Source organism: Protobothrops mucrosquamatus, unplaced genomic scaffold (genome assembly GCF_001527695.2).
Source record: "Protobothrops mucrosquamatus isolate PMUCROS unplaced genomic scaffold, P.Mucros_1.0 scaffold2119, whole genome shotgun sequence".
NCBI lineage: Eukaryota > Metazoa > Chordata > Lepidosauria > Squamata > Viperidae > Protobothrops > Protobothrops mucrosquamatus.
Genome location: NW_015388220.1, coordinates 1,530 through 22,893, shown reverse-complemented (window position 1 = coordinate 22,893; position 21,364 = coordinate 1,530). Strand labels below are relative to the sequence as shown.

General features: G+C 36.4%; 1 protein-coding gene across 1 annotated transcript; it reads right to left on the bottom strand.

Annotated features, from left to right (window-relative positions):
• Positions 1 to 13,332: 13,332 nt before the first annotated feature.
• On the bottom strand, positions 13,333 to 20,941 carry BICD2 (BICD cargo adaptor 2; the record flags this gene model as incomplete). The annotated part of the gene is made up of 4 exons (XM_015824104.1): positions 13,333 to 13,681; positions 16,131 to 16,282; positions 17,577 to 18,599; positions 20,489 to 20,941. Coding segments are annotated over 4 exons (1,935 nt in total), but the record flags the coding sequence as incomplete, so codon positions are not given.
• Between the last annotated feature and the right edge of the window lie 423 nt (positions 20,942 to 21,364).

The window sequence follows — 21,364 nt, the reverse complement described above, 5'->3', positions numbered from 1 at the left end:
TGACAACTGATCCCAACATTTCTGTTGCTCAGCGAGAATTGTTAAGTGAGTTTTCCCCCATTTTATGAGCTTTCTTGCCACAGTTGTTAAATGAATCACTGCAGTTGTTAAGTTAGCAGCATGGTTGTAATGAGGAATCTGCTTCCTCATTGACTTTGCTTGTCAGATGGTCATAAAAGATGATCACATGACCCCGGGATCCTGCAACCAACATAAATATGAGCCAGTTGCCAAGCATCCAAATTTTGGTCACGTGACCGACCATGGGGATACTGCAACTGTCTTAAAGCATGAAAAATGGTCATAAGTCACTTTTTCAGTGCTGTTGTAATTTCAAACTGTTGCTAAATGAATGATTGTAAGTCACGGACTACCTGTATTGTCCTTTGGATAAACTTCACAACTGAGGATGACTTCCTTCTGAATGAACATATTTTGGATTATTTTTATTTATTTAAAATTTAAATAGTTGCCTATTTTATAACCAACTCTGGGTAGCTCCAAATTAAAAGTTAAAAATAGCATAAAAGCTGTATTAAAACTGAAACTAAACATTAGAACATTAAATACAACAAAAACTTGGCACCAATTCAAACTTCTGATATGCAGTCACCTAATCTTATTCCAGTGCCTGGAGGAAAAGTAATTACAACTATGTTGAATTTCTGGATATGTTCGTTAGTTTTCTTTGTAAGACTATAAAATTTATCTTACCACTCCAAAATATTTTTTTTATTTCTGTGTTTAACCTATAGCCTAGGATTTCCTAACAGTTCTACTAGGTTTTTCCCAGTTTACATGCTGCTTAGTTTTTTAAGATCAATCAGGATTGGCTTGGTCCTGCCAACTAGCCAGGTTATAGGAATTAATTACATATTGTTCCTTAAACATACAGGTAGTCCTTGACATGATCACAATTGAGCCAAAAACTTCCATTGCTAACAAGACAGTTGTTAAATGAGTTTTGCAACATTTTACAATCTTTCTTGCCATAGTTCCTCTCAATTCTGTAATCTAGAAGGTTCCAAACAAAGTTCTGTGCACTTAAATAAATGTGTACATTCATAGATGACCATTTAAACTTGCAGTGAATTCTACAAATTTATTTATACAATTTATTGGCCACCCATTTTATCACAAGGTACCTCTGGGCGGTTTACAATCATAAAAATCCTTTTATGTGGCTTAGTATTAACAAAAGTGAGATGTTTTATCTTAAATGGATTTTTAAAAAATAATTTGGATTTTAATTCAGTGCAACAATAATCCCTATAAGTTATTTGTTAAAATTGCTATGCACTTTTCAGTGACAATCGAAGAGGCTTGGGATATAAATATACAACTCAAAGCCTGATCTGTGGCTCTGGATCGTGCTAAAGATAATGAGACCCCATCTGGATTTCTTTCCTCTTGATCTCACTAGTTCAGCTGGAAAGCACCACCAGCTATTACTCATCTTGGCCATCTCCCTGCACCAAATTATATTTGTTAGACCACCTGCCTTTGACCCCGGGAAAAACACATTGGTTGGAACACCAAGAGCAACAGAGGGACCTGCAGCAGATGGCCAAATATTTGCTTTGTTGGGGGAGGGCAGCAGGGAAGATAAGAAATATTCCACATATACACAATGGTTAGTTTTTCCTCTCCATACATACACATAAGAGCAGTGTAAATAATGGGCAGGCTAATTCCATAAATAAATGAAATGCAAGGAACAATAGAACAAATGCAAAGCCCAACAGAGACATATGGGAATTTTAAGGAGTTAAGGTTGAGAAAATCAAATAAGCTTCATCACCTAAGGCAAGCCAGCACCAACCTAATTCAGATAGAACTTAAAATAGAAATCTGGTTCCAGTTTAGAAATTAGAGATGCAGTTTCAGGACACTGAAATACCTTATTGCAAAACTCATCTTCCTAGGAACCTAGACCTCCTGGGGGGGAGGAGAGGGAAAGAATAACAATGTTAAGTTTTGCAGAACATATAGATAACTAGATATCAGGATACGGTACTTGTGCCTAAAACATTGCCAAATTTAGATCTCAGAAACCCACATTCAGGACTCCCACATCACTTCTAGCCTGCTGCTTTTTTTTGCAAAGAGTCACTTTATATGAGATCGGATACTATATTAATTTGATAAGTAAATTCATGGAGTTGTTGTGAGACTTAAATATTGCTATAAACCTCTTATCACAGAGAAGTTGATAAAAGTCTCTACATTTATCTATTTGATTAGCTGCATACAAAAAAGTTGGCTTCCTTGATCATTACTATTAGAATAATTTGTGGCAAAAGACTAATTTTTAACCCATGGTACTGTTAATGGTAGCTTAACTAAACTAATAAAAGGCAAAAGGTAAAAAAAAAAAATCAAAGGAAAGTCAATATGAAACCAGGTTCATAAAATGCAAAATAAAAATGTCTCGATATTTGAATCCTGCTAATCAGGATGCTTGCCTAATTTTGAAATATTACACAGTGTTCAAATAAAACTTTATATTCATAAAAATAACAATTCACTCCTTTTTCTTTATTGTTAGTGTTTGCTACTTCATTGTGCTATTTGTCAAACCACCACAGGACTGTTATTGTAATTGTAAGTGTAAGTATAAATACACTGAACACACACAAAAAAACCAGGTAGGTAAAAAATAATGGATCAGTAGCAGCTGTGACCATTGCATAGTGGTGGATCTCTCAAGAAATGATTGGTTATCCATAAAGGTCAAGACATATGCTCATGTCAAATAAGGTATTCATAAATATTAATACCCCTAGGTCAACTTGTGACTTTAATCAAATACATATCATAAACATATACCCCTTAAGTAAATAAAGCAAAGCAAATGCAAATGGGTAATTCAGTTGCTCTGATATCAAAATATCAAAATTGTTTTACTCCATAATTCACTGTGAACTGGTTTGACAATATGTTCCACATATAACTGCAAATTAAATTTAGTTACTGATGTTCACACATACCTACACACCGCTTTCACCTTTCTGTTAATATTCAGATAATCAGATCATAATATATTGATAATTTACCTTTGGAACATGTGTAGGTGACTTCATGGCCGCCTCTTATACGAAAGGTTAAATATTCAAGAATTTTGCCCTATAAATAGCATATCTATGCACATAGGCACTGCTTTTGCTCTCCTACAGAAGGACTCTCCTGCCATGTTTTCTTCAGCTTCTGATCCTATGCAGCATTTCCTCACTGCTAGAGAGGCTGACAGTGATTTCGTGTTATGGTTGAATTACAATTCCTATATTCAGAGGCAGCTTAATATCCCAGATGTAATTACTTCTCAGGTAAACTTGCAATTCCTGCAGAAGTGCTGTAATTCCAAAACAAGCACTTGCTATGAGGGATGAAAGGGGGTAAGTCAATATATAAATAGCTTAAAATGATGAAGAGAGCATTTGTGGTAAGTGGGTGCACATGTCTGTGAATTGCTTAATTCAGATGGTTTGTATTTATCTGCTGCTGGGCATAGGAAGAGAGTAAGCTGCTGTCTGTAGTAAAAGCAGTGAGTACAAGTGGGACTGACAACTTGGTTGTCAGGTGGAGCAGTCACTAAATGAAACATCATGATTTCACAACTTTAATTCAGCTTTCTTTTGCTTTCCAGACCTTTGAAAGTCATAAATGCAAGGATTGGTCACAAAGTTAGTTTTCCATCGCTGTCATAATTTAAACGAGGCAGTCACTAAAATGAGGGTACTGCTTTCTGAAGTAGATTTTGCAGTTTTCACTGAAATGTATATATTTCTCAGTGTTCCTTTTTTTTTTTTTTTTTGGCATCCAATATAATACTCCAGAGGTTGTAGCTGGTAAACTGGATTTCTCATTCATGGGAAATAATAATGTCTTATTTCCTATAGTTCTTCTGAATTTATATAACAACTCTGCCTAAAATAATACTGTAGCAAAGTAAATAAATACTTCAGGGGAAAAAAATTGAATTCTTCACGTGAAAATTCTTAGAAAATAAGTTCAAATTTATATAAGAGTCCATAACTTAAAACCACGATTTTGGCCAGGATTGCCATTGTACATTGGTGATGTTGCAACGCGACATGTAACATGAGTGCAATGACTTAAAATGCTAATTCTATTAACATTGTTAACCAAAAATTGTGCATCATTAAGGGAGTAACCACCCCAATCCAAGCCATATTGTGCTTGGTCCCTCCGAGTCCCAAGGTTTCCTCAGTAAGGTAAGGAACTGCCTCCATCCCCCATCTGCCTTTATTTGCAGCCCACCTGCATTTATGAAAAAGGAGTAATTTGTATATGTAAGACCTGCAACTCTAATCCTAGAGCCACAAAACTGATGTAATATTTGTTGCTCTGAAACATTCTCTTAAGTTTCATGTTGAATAAGATTTCTCATCTTGAAAAAAGTTATTACCAAATTACTAAAGAAGCGCTCAACCACATGTCCTAAAGAAAAAGAATGAAAATTGAAAAACACATAAAAGAATCTATAGGTGAAGAGCCAAATCCTCTTAGAAGAAATTTGACCTTTAGAGCATCTAAAAGCTTCTATGTACTGCTAACTGTTTGTGCTTTGGATACTGTTATTACGCCACTATTGAACATGCTGCATTGCCATCTAGTGGTCACATTGAAGTATTTCCAAATCTCATTTATTTATTTAGATTTAGGTCTGAGTTAATTGCTTGATCAGCTTTTTTTCTTTTACAAATTTATGTGTGGGGAAAAGAGACCACAAAGTGTTTGGCATGTTTTCTGTCAGATTCCTATACTACATGTGATAGGTTTTCTGACTACCAAGAGGGATAGAACAATGTGTAATAGTACTACCAAATGGATTCGCAGTTGGCTGACCAATAAAACCCAGCATGTAGTCCTCAATGAAGCTACATCTAGGTGGAGGGAAGCATGCAGTGGGTTACCTCAAGGTTCTGTCTTGGGTCTGGTGCTCTTCAACATCTTCCTAAATTATCTAGATGAGGGGATAGAACTCATCAAATTTGCAGACAACACGAAGCTGGGGGGAATTGCCAACACTTTGGAAAGACAGACTCAAGATTCAGAAGGATCTTGAGAGACTTGAACAATGGGCCCCATCCAATAAGATGCAGTTCAGTGGTAAGAAAAGGTGTTGAATTTAGGCAGGAAAAATCAAGTGCATAGGTACAAAACAGGAGGTATCTGGCTCAACAGTAGTAACTGTGAGAGGAATCTAGGTGTCTTGGTGGATCACCGTTTAAGTACAGGTCAGCAGTGTGCTGCAGCTGCCAAAAAAGCCAATGCAGACCTAAGCTGCATCAACAAAGGATAGCATCAAGATCACAAGAAGTGATCGCTTTATACGGCACTAATGCGGCCACGTTTGGAATACTGTGTCCAGTTCTGGTCACCACAATACAAAAAAAGATGCTGAGGCCCCTAGAAAGAGTGCAGGAAGAGCAATAAAGATTATTTTTTAAATTTTGTATTTATTAAATTTTATGTCACTCATCTCCCCTACAGGGTGACTCTGGGCACTTAAGGGGTCTGCAGACTAAATCATATGATGAACAGCCAAAGGAACTAGCTAGGTTTAACCTAATGAAGAGAAGGCTCAGGGTAGACATGATATCAATCTTCCAATACATACGGGGCAGTCTCCATAGCACCTCAGGGCAGGATACGATGCAATGGGTGGAACTTCGTCAGAGGGAGATTCAATCTGGAAATCTCTCTTCCTGACAGTGAGAATGATTAATCAATGGAACAGATTGCCTCCCGGAGTTGTGGGTGCTCCATCGCTGGAAGTTTTCAAGAAAATATTGGACAACCATTTGTCCAGGATGGTATAAACAGGACTCCTGCTTCCAAGGTCCCTCCCAGCCCTATGATGCCACGAGGGAAATCTGTTCTCCATTCAGATCTTAAATGTGGACTATCATTTTCTTGCAATAGTAACACTTTTCATTCTGAGCACTGTCTTCTTCTTCTACTAGAATTCTGGTTCTTGCATAGTTGCTTTCTATTTTAACTCCTTGGACTTTCAAGCAATAGCTCAGATTTTAGAGACAATTCCAGATTCTCCTTCCAAAACCACGCTAAACTATCCCAAAGTTTCATCATAAAATATAGCAGTGGGTTCCTCTCCATGATCAACTCTGGTTTACAAATGGGAGTATTCGTGTTTGTGGTGTTTCTGAAATATCCATATACAATTACTATTTCGTATCCTAAATTTTATTTAGGCTATAGCTATATCAATCAAGGAAACAACTAATGGATCGTAGACCGAACCAACCCAAAATTCTCACCTGAGGCACAAAAAACCAAGCTCAAACTATCTTACCTTGGACACATTATACAAAAACCTAGCTCCCTAAAGAAGACTCTAACGCTGGGAAAAAATGGAAGGAAAGAGAAGAGGATGACCAGCACCAAGATGGATGAACTCAGTGTGATGGGTGCACTGTTGGAAGAAGTGAAAGACAAAGTTAGAGACAGATTGTCATGGAGAAAATCTTATCTGTGGAACCACTAAGAGCTGACAATAACTTGGTGGCATATAATCTGTCAATGGCTACATACTATCTCCATTATCAGGAGCAACATGATTGTTGACTGTCAGTTTCCTAAGAACAGCAGCAGAGAAAATGTATGTTTACAAAGATCCTGTGGCTAACCTTTATAGAAAAAGTGTGTTCCTCACTACACACTATAATGTAGTTCTGGTTTTGGTATAAAGAACTCAACAACTATGGCTTGAAAGCCATACTTCAGAGCTTAGGGTTATGCAGGAAACTGAATCATAGTTTAGTGTGATATGTGGACTTGACAGGAACAAGATGTGTTCGGACTTTCAATAGAGTCATTTACATTTCACTGATTTTACTTAATTTACACTAAACACAAATATGGATCCACGCCAAGATTCTTATTGAGGTAAAACTCTCGTTAGCATTCCAGCCATGTTTAGAAACAGGAGAGTCAGAATCTCTTTTCAGAACTTACCTGTTTTGTAAGAACCAAACCTGATATACAAATATATACTTTAAAAATGGGGACACAAAGAAAACAGATGTAAAAGGTTCTTCTGTATTATCCACTCTCTGGAACATCATCCCTATAGAGATCAGTCTGGCCTTGAAAATCTGGTTCTATCCTCGAGCCTGTGTGATGCAGCCTGTTTTCTGTTTGTGTTGAATGTATGAAGTTTTTAGATTTTTTCCTCCTTGCCTGCCATACCTTATGTGATACTCAGTATGTGATTTTATTGGTTTTAATTTTGTTAATCTCCCAGAATTATGCATTTGAGATGTCCATATAAAATATTATACTTGCTCAGAGAGCAGACAAACATAGATAGAAATGTTGTAACTGCTTTATACATTAGTCTTCTTATTTCTCTTATTTCAAAACATAGGAAACATAGGAATATTTGTTACTTAATTTTGCAGCTCTCAAAATTCACAATAAATTTCTATTTAAGCCAATAAACTATAGCGGTTAAAATGTCAGACAATCTGAGGACACTCTATTTCAAGAGCTCCTATGACGAAAGAAGACTTTGTACCAGTTATTATTAAATTATCACGTCTTCCCTATTTTTCTGTTCTTTAGGTTATATTTAAAAACACAGAACACAAATTCATCCAAAGATAAACAACTTCTAAATTGTTATTGATTTCAGTAAAATATTTCTTTTCAGATCTTTTCATCTGCATCTTTCTTGTAACATATGTAGACTCTTGTAATATGTAAAGAATGGAACATACTTTATAAATTAGCATGTTCTTCAACGAAGTAGTATAATTCAAATAACAAAGTAGCCAGAATTTCTTCCTTCTCCTTTATTGATATTGCCAATGTGACTACCTTTACGCAGATAGATTGCTTTCCTATATAACATGCACTCTTTTTTGGAATTAACATTGCCCTCTAGACTCCTAAAATTATCGAAATGACAACAGAGTTGTTCCTTAATTTCCACGTTCTCCTTTTAAGAATTTACATTAAGTTCTTTGCTCCAGGTCTGTGTAAAGGTTACTTGGCAAGAGTTCATGCATATGACAATAAAATGGAGACCAATCCACCACTAAAAGGAAATGCACATAAAAACATAATACAGTACTTTGACATTCAAATAAATACCCACACAGAGATGTAATTTTAAATGTAATCATACCACTTATAAGTCAATACTGTAACCAAAAGGATGAAAACTTAAGTCCTCACCTTCTAAAACATTTTTTTCAGCAAACAGAAAGCTTTTTCCCATGACATGATTATAATTTCAACTCTTTTAAAAATTATTTTACATAAAGAGAAAAACTGATTTCTGCTCCTCGCAAGGTTACCAAATTCAATTATTCGAAGTCAGCCTCAACAAATAGCACTGCAAGGGACAACTTGTTGATGCACATCTTAATTTCTGTTTCCTGAAATCACAATGAATTAGATAAAACATGCAAGAGAAAAATATTAAATATCTTGCTTTTCTTCTTCACATTTGCAAACAATACTATGGTTAACTGGATCCATCACCGCACAAAGCTACCAGAACTCCCAAAACATCCTCTGTACTGCAACCACAAATGGATTGATACACCTTGCTTCTTTTGTTCAATAACATTACTTTTGGTTTGCAAAGTATATTTGTGTTTTGTTTACTTTTTTTTCTTCTATACCCCTGAATTTGCATGATGAAGTATCATTGACTAACAGAATTTTTTACAATTTGAGCATATGTAGTAGATCTACTCTACAGTAGGTCTACTCATTAATAAATGTGCGAAGGGGAGGTTATATTGCCCTTATTGCTCCACTTGGTAACTAGCTTCCAAAACTATGGTTCTTTATTTCTTGGATGGACTAAGCTAGCTTAAGGATCTCCCTTGAAAATTATGAAAGGCACTACTGGCAATAATTAAATGAAAAAAGGCGCCGAAGTAGAACACCCTAGCAGTCACCACTTTAGACGTTATCTTTCTAAAATGTAACACAATTTGGCACAATAAAACAAAGTAGTAACAAAAGCAATTCCAATTTGGAATTTAAGTGATATCGTTGTATAAAATTCTGTTAACCAATCATACACCATAAGGTTTTCCTAAAACCCAGACGTTCTGGAATTTATAGGTAACACTAAAATTTATTTTCAAGTGCCTATAATTGTTTCCACCAGAGCAAAGTCAAGTTTTCTTCTTGTTACATTGAACTATTCCTAAGAATAATAATACAATATGAAAAAACCCCAGAATTTGAATACCCTGGATTTCTCAATTAACATGGCAGTTAAAAATCAGTAATTGAAAACATATAAAGCTTAATATTTTATATTAAAAAAGAAAAAAAAGATGCTGATACACAGCACTCAGATCGTTTAGCAGAAGTTCTAGTTTGTATTGAAGCTCCTTTATAAATACAGGTAGAACAATACAATGTAGTATAAAACTCTGCCACAAATGGATGAGGAAAGATCAAGCAGACGGTCCAAATAGACAGACTATTAGCATAAGTCACTAGATTTTTTTTCCCATTAATATAAACTCTTCTACAAAAAAAGAATAAAAAGATATTAAAGTAAATATCAAAATAGTAAAAGTGCACATGTTTAAACAATCAACTGCTTTTTTTGTTTTCTTAAAAAAAGAAAGCTCTATAATGAAATTAAAAAACACAATTTGAATATTTCTTATGAGCAGAATAAGCTACCATGGCAATTATTACATTATGAAGTATGTTTCTTCAGCATTTGTAAGTTTTCTTCCTGCAGCAGCACTTCAAAGATAAAGCTTTATTTTTGTTTGTTTCAGACATAACATGCCAAAATAAAATTAAAAAAAGACTAAATTAGAACACAGGTTGCATATTGAAAAGAACATATTTTGCACGGAAGGAGGGAGAGAATTCACTAACAGTGGTTTCCATTCTTTGTGCAACAGGCAACCATCACTTCTAAGCATAACGACACAGGCTAAGATATGAAGTTGTATTGTTGTAATGGCCTTCTCCAGGAACTACTCTACAGCTGGAAGGTGGAAAGTAAAAAAAAGAAAGAAAAAAGCAAAAACATTAGAATTTTTTTTTTTAAAGTTTCACTGTCCAGTTTTAAAAAAAGGAAACATATAAAGATATAGACAAGAATGTGCTGCAGGACATCTATAACACGTTAATTAGTTGAGATGCATCTGTTAGTCTTTTAAAAGCCAATGTAACTCATGGGTGCTTTTTCAAACACCGAAGTTAATATTTTAATGTGTCACCTGTTAGCCAAAGCTGTGCAGGAAGAAAAGTTTCTTACAACTCCTGAAGCCAAGCTGCTCAAGCGTAAATAAACAATGGCAAATTCACAAGAGAATTGATCAGTGAAGCTGCTGCCTCTTCACAAGCATGCAGGTGAGTCAGTATATCATGCCAGCCAATACAGTGAGCAGTAAAATCACTCAGAAGAGATGTCCCACTTGCAGAGGTAGGTGATGGCTTAGTAAGTTTTCCACGTTGTATTCCAACCCAATAAAAGCAAAAGGAAACATTGGATGCATCGAGTTAATTTTGAAAAATTTAAACCAAGTAAGTACAAGCCCCTTTCAAAGCTTAGACATAAGAACAAATCACAACTGTTTTCTCCCCCCCCCCACAAGTCTGTTTTTAAAAATTGAATGTACAACTAACAAATATAAGGATGCAGCTGGGCTGCCATTCTCTAAGCAGTGCTTCCCAAACTTGGGTAAATTACCCAAACTTGGGTAAAAGTATTTTTTTCTTTGGGTAATGACTCTCCAACCCATTACCCAATCACAACAGGGACATTCAAATTAAACTGCATTACCTACATTGGGTCCAAAGGACCTTCTGATAAGCCCTTTGGAGAAATGAAGCCTGGGAAGCATTGCTCTAAGCAGTTATTGTGAGTTCTGAAGACAGAGAATGGTTCAAGGACTCAGAAGACAGAAGATTAACAAAAATAGTAGTGACAACAATGTAAACAATTAGCAAGTCTACTGAAAATTATAAATATGTTACACTAAACAATACAACCAATGCACAGTTGCAATTCCAGAACCCTTAAATCTCCCAATTTAATGTCAATTTACCTGATTTTTTACCAATGCAATCTATTTCTTAAAATTTCCTCATCCCAAAGCCAAGAAAAGGAGATGCTTGAAAACTGTATTTCATAGAGCCCTCTTAACTTGGAAGCAAAAGGTTGCTGCTTCTAATGGAGCAAAATAGCTTAGTCTTTATTATCAATGAAGGGGTTTTGACAAGGCAATTTGCAAGAAGGGGAGCAGAGCTTAAAAAGGCCTTTTGGATTATTGAGCATTAAAAGAGAAAAGCAGGGTGGACCACTGTTAAAAGACATTCTAAAATATCAAAACCTGGTAAATAGCTACATTAAAGCTCAAATTCAGGAGACTAGAGTGTTTCCAGCAAAAGCAATAATAAAGTGAGGCATGTAGGGCCTACCATTTTAATACTGATCATATGTTTGCCAATCGGTCAATAATTCACAATTAGTCTGAATTCAGCAGAACTCATTTCACCTCCTAATTTCTACACTCTTTAGTAAAGAATTTTTCTTTACAACCCATGTTGCAAATATGTTCAATTTTCTTCCCAATTTCAAGAAAGACGTAAGCAATTCTTGGCTTCTTTTTACTAGGAAAGCCCTCTCTTTATTATTTTACAGTAACATTGCTATATCTCCTAGCTACTTCATAGGCTGAGCAGCACTACATAGGAAGGAAGGAAGGAAGATGCAGATCATCTAAAAAAAGTTAGTAATGTGAGATGAGGCAATACAACACCAAGATTATTATTAGCATGGCTTGAAGGGGGAAGAGAAAGGAAGGAAATATTTCTACATTAGCAGACACAACTGCACGTCCTGCATTACTTCTTTGTAATATTTTAAGCATACAAAGTTATTTGAAAAAAGTACAGTATGAACAGGGCTTTACATTAAAATAATGTTTGAGGCTAGGCACTTTTGAACTATTTTGTTTTTGTTTTAAGTGTGCCTTTTTGTGCTCCTTGGATTTACCACAATTTTTTAAAAAACATAATTTCCCCCTCTTGTGTCATTCCCCCTTCTTTAGGCACCAATTATGAAGTACACTTTTTAAAAAATCTAGTGTATTGAAATTAAGTGGCTGAAAAGGCCCCTTAAAAGTTCGACGAAGTATTTTTAATCAATGAATACCTCTATGCTAAACTACCTCACAATTAGGCATAACCAAAATAAACTAATTATTTAGTTTCCAGTGCCTAGAATGTAGAGCCCTGTGAAGTGTGTGGTTGCATAAGAAATGTGATTTTGTTTTATTTAAGCAAAATTTAAGAGCTCACTAATACTATCCTATAAAGCTCTAATACTGACAGTTAAGGAGAAACTGCATTGCAACTTGACAATACTAGAATTTACTCCTATTAATTCTATACACGTAGATAGCAATAGTGGACATCCTCTAAGCATTATGTAACCTCTTTAATTGCAGCAGAAAACAATTAAGCAATTGTCCCACTAAAATCAAGGAAAGTTAAGTAAGCTTAATACTGGATAATGTCCAATGTGTAATTCACCCTTCCTCCTAGCATATTAATTGCCAGAAATTATATTTTATCATTGTAGTATAGTATACTCTTCCTACATCACATCTGTAGCGTTCTAATTTTCCTTTCCTTAACCATTAGATTCTCCTCCCAAACAGGCAATATTATATTGCATATTTTATTTTTTTTAATGTGCAATTTTTTTAATAGCTTAAGCCCAAAAAGCCAAGCAGGGCTAGGAAATAAAGGGCTTCAGAAGGTTGCCTTCTTTCCCATAGTTTGCCTACATATTTAAAACTTAGATAAAAGATTTTTGAATTTTGAGATAATGATAATGACAGCAGTTAACCACTGTAGCAGATTTAATCATCTACTTTTAATACTCCCATTGTACTTCTGATTTTAGAAGCTAGATACCATCACTTCTCAAAACTACTAACTAAGGAGACAATTTTGCTGTCTCCATCCCTGGAAACAAACTTGTGACTCTGGGAAAAGCATCCCATTTGTGTTAGACAAGCTACAGTTAGTAACAGCATGTACACTGTACCAGATATGCTCCTTTAGCACTTATCCATAATCCACAAAACCAAAGCCATTCACTGTGGAAACAGCAAATACTCTTCCACCATTAACTTCTTCATTGCCTTTTCCCCACCCATGCTTGTGATTCAGTTACAGTTAAGACCATTATAATACACCTTGTATTACATGGTTTAACAACATACTAATATAAATCATCACTGCAATATTGATATAGTGGGGATTAATGCTGACATTCAAAAGCACAAATATCAGATGTGTGTTTACAGCTTCCTAATTTCTTCTTTAATCACAACAGATCTTATATTTATCACTGCAAAAAACTTGGTTATTAAGCACAGAGCCTTCCGACTTGTCTCCACATGATCGAATATGACTTACACTGGGGCTACTACTCTTGACTTTGGGTGCAGATTTTGTGCGCACCCTTTTGGACTGCTCATTATCCAACTCAAGATGTTCAAGGCGCTGGGTCAGGGCTAGCTTTTGCTGAATCGCCATGCGAAGCAGGGAGTTGAGGGTCTTCTTTTCATCTTCCGCTGCAGCAAGCTGGCGTTGCATTTCATCCAGCTGAGTGACATATTCATCACACCTGCAATGAAAGTGCACTTTTAAGAGCAAAGCCTTCAGGTGCTAACACAAGAGAATTGATTCACGTATGCCTTTTAAATACATTTATAACTTGTAAGAATAGTCTATTCACATGTGTGGGGTGTAGAGAGGTTATAGAGAGTGCAATATTGGTGTTCCCAAGCTCCAGAGAATCTCTTGAAAACCAGATTGAGTGCCTACGATGCTTGAAGAGGAATGAGCATGCAAAGGGTTTAAATCAGTGTTTCTCAACCTTGACAATTTTAAGGCATGTGGACTTCAACTCCCAGAATTCCACAGCCAGCATTGCTGGCTGTGGAATTCTGGGAGTTGAAGTCCACATGCCTTAAAATTGTCAAGGTTGAGAAACACTGGTTTAAATTAACTAAATGGTGTTACTGTATTGTACTAGTATGGCACCAACTTGCCATCTGAACAAGGAATCCCGACTTTCACATACAAAAATCAAACTCCTCCTTTTAATTATTAAATAAGAAATAGATCTTATGCTAAATTACAACTGCTTTATTTATATATGTATTTTTTAAAAAAAAAATCTGAAAGCTAGAAAAAGCCCTTAGAAACATTGTGAGAAGGACAACAGCCCTTGCAATGTTCCAAGGCTTTTCCCACTTTTGGAAGCATCACATTGGCTAGTTTTCTAGAGTAGCTGTCCCTCACATTGGCTTGGTGTGCTTGTCAGCAGCTGCACAGAAAGTAAGTGGACTCCTGTGGTTGAGCAGGCAGAATTCCCAAACTTACTACGAATGGTGGGGCAGAGGGAAGGCTCATACTGATGGGTGTTGGGCCTTCCAGTATCCTCCCACTCAGGATACTCCAGTGTGGTCACTTAACAATTGCAGTGGGAGCTGAGTTTGCAATCACTGAGTGAGGCAATCATGGGGATGACTCACTTAATGACCACAAAAAACATATGTAGGCTTAATTGTGGTCATAAGTCAAGGATAACCTGTATTTGCTTTAGTATGATGTGCAAACAAAGCTACTATGGCTGCATGTTACACATAAACTAGGTAAATTTGCTTAGCATGGGTGTCAATACCGATTCACGTTTCTAATTTTCTTGACGGTCTCCCTTTCATTCAAGGCTATGGTTTTTAGTATTCCATTCTCGTCCTTTCTTGAATTACAACTCAGCCTTTTACTCAAATGCCACCACATTAATATCTTGATCAAGATCCCAAGCTTCAGCCCTGTGAACTATCTCAAGAGAATGTCACTGTTTTATTGAAAAGGTTCCAATAATGGTGAGGAAAACCTAATTCATTCGACAACTTTTCTCCCATGTGATTTTTAAAAATTATGTGATTTAGACATATATGCTGTCAAATTTTATCAAATAACATTTAGTGTTATTCCAGTCATCAGTGTTTCTCCAGTCCTTCTTGGCAGTAAGCTCCTTCATTATGTCTTCTATCCCAGCAACCATTAATTGCTCCCAAATAATTCCTCATAGCAGTTAGCACAAAGATTTTTCATGATGATGCTTGTCCTCAGCAATTGTGACTTCAAATAGGGAAGCCTATGATAATTTATTCTTTAACTGTGATCATAAACCTTTTGTAACATTTGAAACATATAGTTTTCCAAACCATCATATTTTTGAATGAGAAGAAATAACTCCACAATCTTTTATATTTTAACTTATAGGCAGGTTTTGAAAACAATATTTCTCTTATTATTAATCACAGCTGATTCGTGCCTTCATTTTCAGAATGATGTAAGTTGCCATTTTTTATTTGCTTAAAAGAGAAACCATGAATACTGAATCTGCTACTTTTCTCTTATTGGAAGGGGGGTTGCTTTCCTGTTGCAGACAGCATAGATACAGCTTCATGGATTTTTTTTGTGTGTGTATATGATACATACAATCTATGTCAGTGGTGGCGAACCTATGGCACGGGTGCCAGAGGCGGCACGCAGAGCCCTCTTTGTGGGCATGCGCACTGTCGCCCCAGTCCTAGGCCTTCAATTGGGTTTTATAAAACCTTTTGCGCTTTAGGCCTCCGCCGCTGTGTACAAAAAAAAAAAGTTCAATCAATCAGTCAATTTCAACTTCTCGCAGGAAAAAAAAAGATCTTGCAAAGTTGGAATTGATTGAACTTTTTAGTCCCACCCAGTCTGCCGTTACCACCGCAGCCACACCCACCCAATGGGCCACACCCACCCAATGGGCCACACCCACCCGGCACCCGACGATGCATAAGTGGGTTTTGGGTTGCAGTTTGGGCGCTCGGTCTCTAAAAGGTTCGCCATCACTGATCTATGTAATTGAAATTAATATCTGAAGAAGAAACAATGAGTACTCAAGCTATCTTTCCCAGAGCCCACCCCACCCCCACTAACTCGGAATTGTGTAATTTTAAGGTGACTACTATAAAGTGCACATACAATTTTATTTGCTGTAACCATCTTTTGTTAAATTTTACCTGGTAGCAAACATGGCCCTCAGAGAAGAGAAAGTAGCAGCATCTTCTTTTAAAGCTTTGAGTTCATTGCGCAGCTTCATCATCGTTTCTGTAACCATTGCCTTTTCATTTTCATACTTGCTTTTCAAGTTTGCAAGGGCAACTTCTGCTGTCTGATTGTTTCCCAAAATGAGCAAAAGAAAAGATTCACAGTTATTGTAAGCGTCTATAAGCCAGTCAGATAAAGGGGATGTTAATGTATTCACACTCCCTGACAAAGACTTCACAATGCAGGCAATTAATCCAATGAACAATTAAAATACAATTCATTATTTCTGAAGATACTTTTGATATGTAAATCTAAGAAAGAAACAACAATGTTAGTGATAGGAGTTCATTGGGGAATTGCCTTGTAATAGCAACATTTTACCTAAACCCTTCTTTCCAATGATGTCTGCAATGGAAGTGTCAAAGAAACGGCACAAACAAAAAGATTTCTGTTGTTATGCTTCTTCCACCATCTTACTGCTTTGATTTTCACCAGGCCTACTCCTTCCAACATTGCTGCTTCTACCACCTACACTGGTGGGATTCAGGAAGAAGGAAAGAGAAATGATTTCTGATACTGCGAATCTTTCTTAATTTCTTACTTCATAAACAATAATAACAAAATGTCTTCAATAAGCACGCAAACCAACATTCTTTACTTCCTGTCTGACAACTTCTATTCTTTTTTTATTGCTATTCAGACTATTCACTGATAAATCCATCCTTTATGATACTGTATGTCTACTTTTGCTTTAAAATCATCTAAGCAATGATTAAGCTATGTAAGTTGCCAAACATTTTTGGGGGAGTGGGGAAAAGAGAATATTTATTTCTGACCACTTTACCCTCATTATACATACATTTTATATATTTTAGTCTTGCCTTCTCCATAGTAAACTCCTTTTCTTTAAATTACTATTCATCAAAAGTGATTTGTCCTTCTCTGCATCTTTTCCAGTTTGTTACTTTCAATTTAGATGGATCAATTTAGACTTACACATAATAATCCAAAAGTAGCTTTATGATAATTTATTTATTTCAATAAGACTAGCAAAATACCCCCCCCCCCCAAATGGCCATGCCGGCAATCAGAGAGACTGACCCAGAATTAAGAAGAGTGATTAAGAAGAGTTACAAGAACTTTTCTTCCCAGACAGGATGATGGACCTTCTGGGAACAGGTTTTTATGATACCATATCGAACCATATTCTGTGTAATGTAATGTCAATTATATTAAGAGCTGACAATTATCTGGGGGAATGAAATAGCAACTGATTTTTACAAAAAGCAATGAGTGAGCTACTGTAATTACATTTCTAGATGTATATATGTATACATCTAGATGTATACATATATATGTGTGTATGTGTGTGTGTGTTGAATTCTTTCTCTTTGTAATCTAAGTAGTGTAAATCTCACCTGTTTGTTGGCTTTTAGTACAGTCCTCAGTGTTGCAATCTGTTCTCTCTTGGTGCTTAGCAAAGACTTCAGCTTCAGAATTTCTTCCATAAATGCCTCTTTATCTTTGTCCACCACTGGCCCAAGTTCCTGGGTAGTCACCCGCTGCCGCGACAGCTCAGTTGTTCTATCTACTGCTGCCTGCAAATGCTTGATCTGATCACGGATTATGGCAATCAGGTTGTAAACATTCATAGGTTCCTTCCGGGATACCTCAGATACTGGTGAAGGGAGGGATGAAATTGGTGAAGGACTGCTTTCACCACTCCCGGTTTCTGATTTCCCCAAGTCTATCGACAATAAACCTTTAGAGAGCAGGATTGGTGATCTGTGGCCTTTGACCTCCGGACTGGTATGTCCTCCTTTGCCCTGCTTGTAGTAATCTAGCATCACTCTGTTGGGGGTTTCATTGTTGCACATGCATACATGATGATATAAGTTGGCTAATTCCTCACTGAAGGTAACCAGCTCATCTTGGGCTACACTAAGGCTGCCCTGGGTTTCCCCAGCAACATCAGTGACTTTCCTGAGTTCCTTCTCCAATCTGATGACCTGCTCCCTATCTTGCCTACTAGACTTGTCCAAAGAGCCGATCTTTTCTGTCAGGGCTTGGGTTTCCGTCTCGTACCTGCCCTTATCTTCTTCGTACTTGGATTCACATTCCTCATATTTAGCCTTGAGAGCTTTAAGTTCCTCTTTCAAGTCACTGATTTCTGCCACAGCTACTTTATACTTGCACTCCAGGATCTCTGGGTCGTTGATGTCCACCTCATAATAATCCCCGTCTTCATGGCTATCTCGGTCTTTCTCATTGTCGAGAGCCGACTGACGTTCCTTGCTGACCTGGAGTTTTTTCATAGCACTGAGGTTCTCTGTGAGCCTGCCGACTTTCTCACGCTGCTCAGAAAGGGCACCCCGGGTGTTCTCCAGTTGTTTTTGTGATTCTTGGAGCGTAGACAACAAATTCATTTTTTCCCTCTCCATCTGTAATGAAAAATAACGATTATTTTCTGAACTCACACTGTATCTGTTCCTGTAAAGCAGCCTCGCATAAATGAAAAATCTAAATTTGGCACCTGGCATTTACAGTTAAATGTAACAAGGAATATTTTTATTTATTTATTTATTTATTTAAATTTGTATATACTATAAGATTATTGAATCTAAATGTTTTAAGCTATTATTTCCAGAATTTGGAATCATTAACCTACAGTCTTACTTTGTACAACTGCTATTTGTGTTTTACAATGAAATATGTACCAAAGTATAAACATCTACAGTACTGGGATTGAAAATGCATTCAAATGTTAAGGATAAATATATTACCATGTTTCCCCAAAAGAAACGGGCTTCCAGAGAGCCGCGGAAGCATCCCCTGGCCTCAGATCCGGATGGCAACGGCCTGGAAAAGGCCTCTGATGCCCAGATCAGGCCTCTGGAGGGCCGCAAAAGCATTCCCCAGCCTCACGTCCAGGCAGCAGCGGCCTGAAAAAGGCCTCCGATGCCCGGATCCAGCCTCCGGAGGCACACAGAAGCGTCCCCCAGCCTCAGATCCGGGCAGCAGCAGGAACCGCAGCAGAGAGGAGACAGATCTTTTCAAGGTGAGTCCGGCCTGGCATGAAAGGAGGAGGAAGCATGAGGTATCTTAGTGGGTCAGTGAGGCCTTGGGGGCCTGTTCCATCACTAGGCCCTCCATGGCCTTCTCCATGCTGAGATACCTCATGTTCACTTAATGAGCCACGTGCGTTTTAACGAGCAGGGAGTGATCTCGTTCAAGGTACAAGATTCATTCCCACATTCCCACAGTTTTTGAGTTATGAATGGAATTGGCAGGCTCCATTACATTCGTAACTGGAGGACTACCTTTATAAGTCTATTGTGGGTAACATGAAGTCTTGCTTAACAACTGCATCCCTTATCAAAGGAGTTGCTGGTCCCAATTGTGATCATTAAGTGAGGACTACCTGAATATTATATATTGATTATATAAGTAAAGTCAATCCATATCAGTTTAACTGATCAAAGGAAATTCTACTATCTATTATGATAAACATATATTTTTGTAATGTTCATTCATACTTTTCCATGAGACAAAGATGTACACAATGAAATAGCTTTCACTTCAAACAAAATAATTGCTTGAAATTTGCATGAAATATTTTTATTCTTTAAAATACTTAAAGAAACTAAGACAATCTAGAAAAGTAATATATTGTGAATGTTCATATTTTAGCAAACTATTTAAAATGCCTTTACAGTATAATCAGCAATGTTTAACAATGTAATCAACGTTATGAAGTTTTATGTGGTCTCATGAGCATCCTTGTTTGGGATTTTTAATTAATTTTTTCTACATTTAACACTTAAAATTTTCCCCTCTTTATTACAAAACCAAAGTAAAACTTAAAAAGTTGGTAATTTGTATGAAAAAAAAGTTTGGATTTCATGAGATTTCAACCAACACATATAAATTATTTAAATTAATCTCAATATCACTGGACATAAATTACAGGTGTGAAATGTGCTTTCCTGTAATATTAGAAATTTACAGAATTAAATATCAGGGCAGTCCAAATAAAATCAACTATCAGTGGACTTCAAATTTTAACAGATTTATACTTTATGGTAACCGAAAGCATTATTTTCCTAAACAGTGTAGAAAGTAGCAAGACATACCACATTTGAAACTTTTGAGTATTCTACATGCCATTTCAAATAGAGCCAATATAAAAGATATATTAAAACTGAATACTACAGTTCACTTCAGCAACCTCAATGAAACAGAATCTCCAACCGGTACATATTTTTGGAAAAGCTCAATTTTAAGAAATTGATATACACATATTGAAGGAATAGGTAAAGTAGAGACTTACCTGTATTAGCTGCTGTTTCAGCTTTTGTATCTCAGATATATTTAGCTCACTCAGAAGATCATTCACCAAACTAGGGGCTGGAGGAAAGCTATCGGGTTTTTTTGGTGTTGATGCTTTATTATTGCCATTGTTGATTTTACTCAGGCAATTTGGTTCAAAGCCATTCACAATCTCATCATTATTGGGCTCGGTGGTTTCATCACTAAATTTCAATCCATCCAAAGAGATGTTCAAATGGCTGGTATACATGGAGTCATTGATATTCATGTAATGAGATAATTCTTTCCGAAGATTGTTCTTCTGCTCGCGTTCTGTCTTCAGGGTTTCTAAGGCTTCTTCAAGCTGGCGTTCAGATATCTCTTTCAATCTTATGGCATCTTCTAACTGGCTGTTCAGGAATTCTGTAACCTCTTCTAGTCTTTTGATTTCATGCTTCAGCCCTTCAAATTCCACCTGTTACAGAAAAGTTGTCACTAAAATACCTGATAGCAAGCATGAAAGAGGGAATGTTAAAATGTTCCACTTGAAGTAGTAAAAGCTCTACAAAAAACAAGGAAGAAATAGAAGGATGGCGTAGAGCTTCAAACTCTTTTTGTAATGCTTCCTCATTTTTACCTTCCTAATACCAATACCAGAACTTATTGTATATTTGTGCTCTTAATTAAAAAAAATTCTCCCTTACCTATGACTTTTCCTCTGAATTAGTTTACATAATATAATTTTATAGTATGTTATAAAATGTGTCACTTTTGAAAATCAGATACATATGAAATCTCAGGTCAGTTTCTATTCATCGCAATAAATCCTGCAAATTACATAAGGAATAAAACTGACATGAATCTAACACACAATACACATATTTCAAGTATCCTTGAA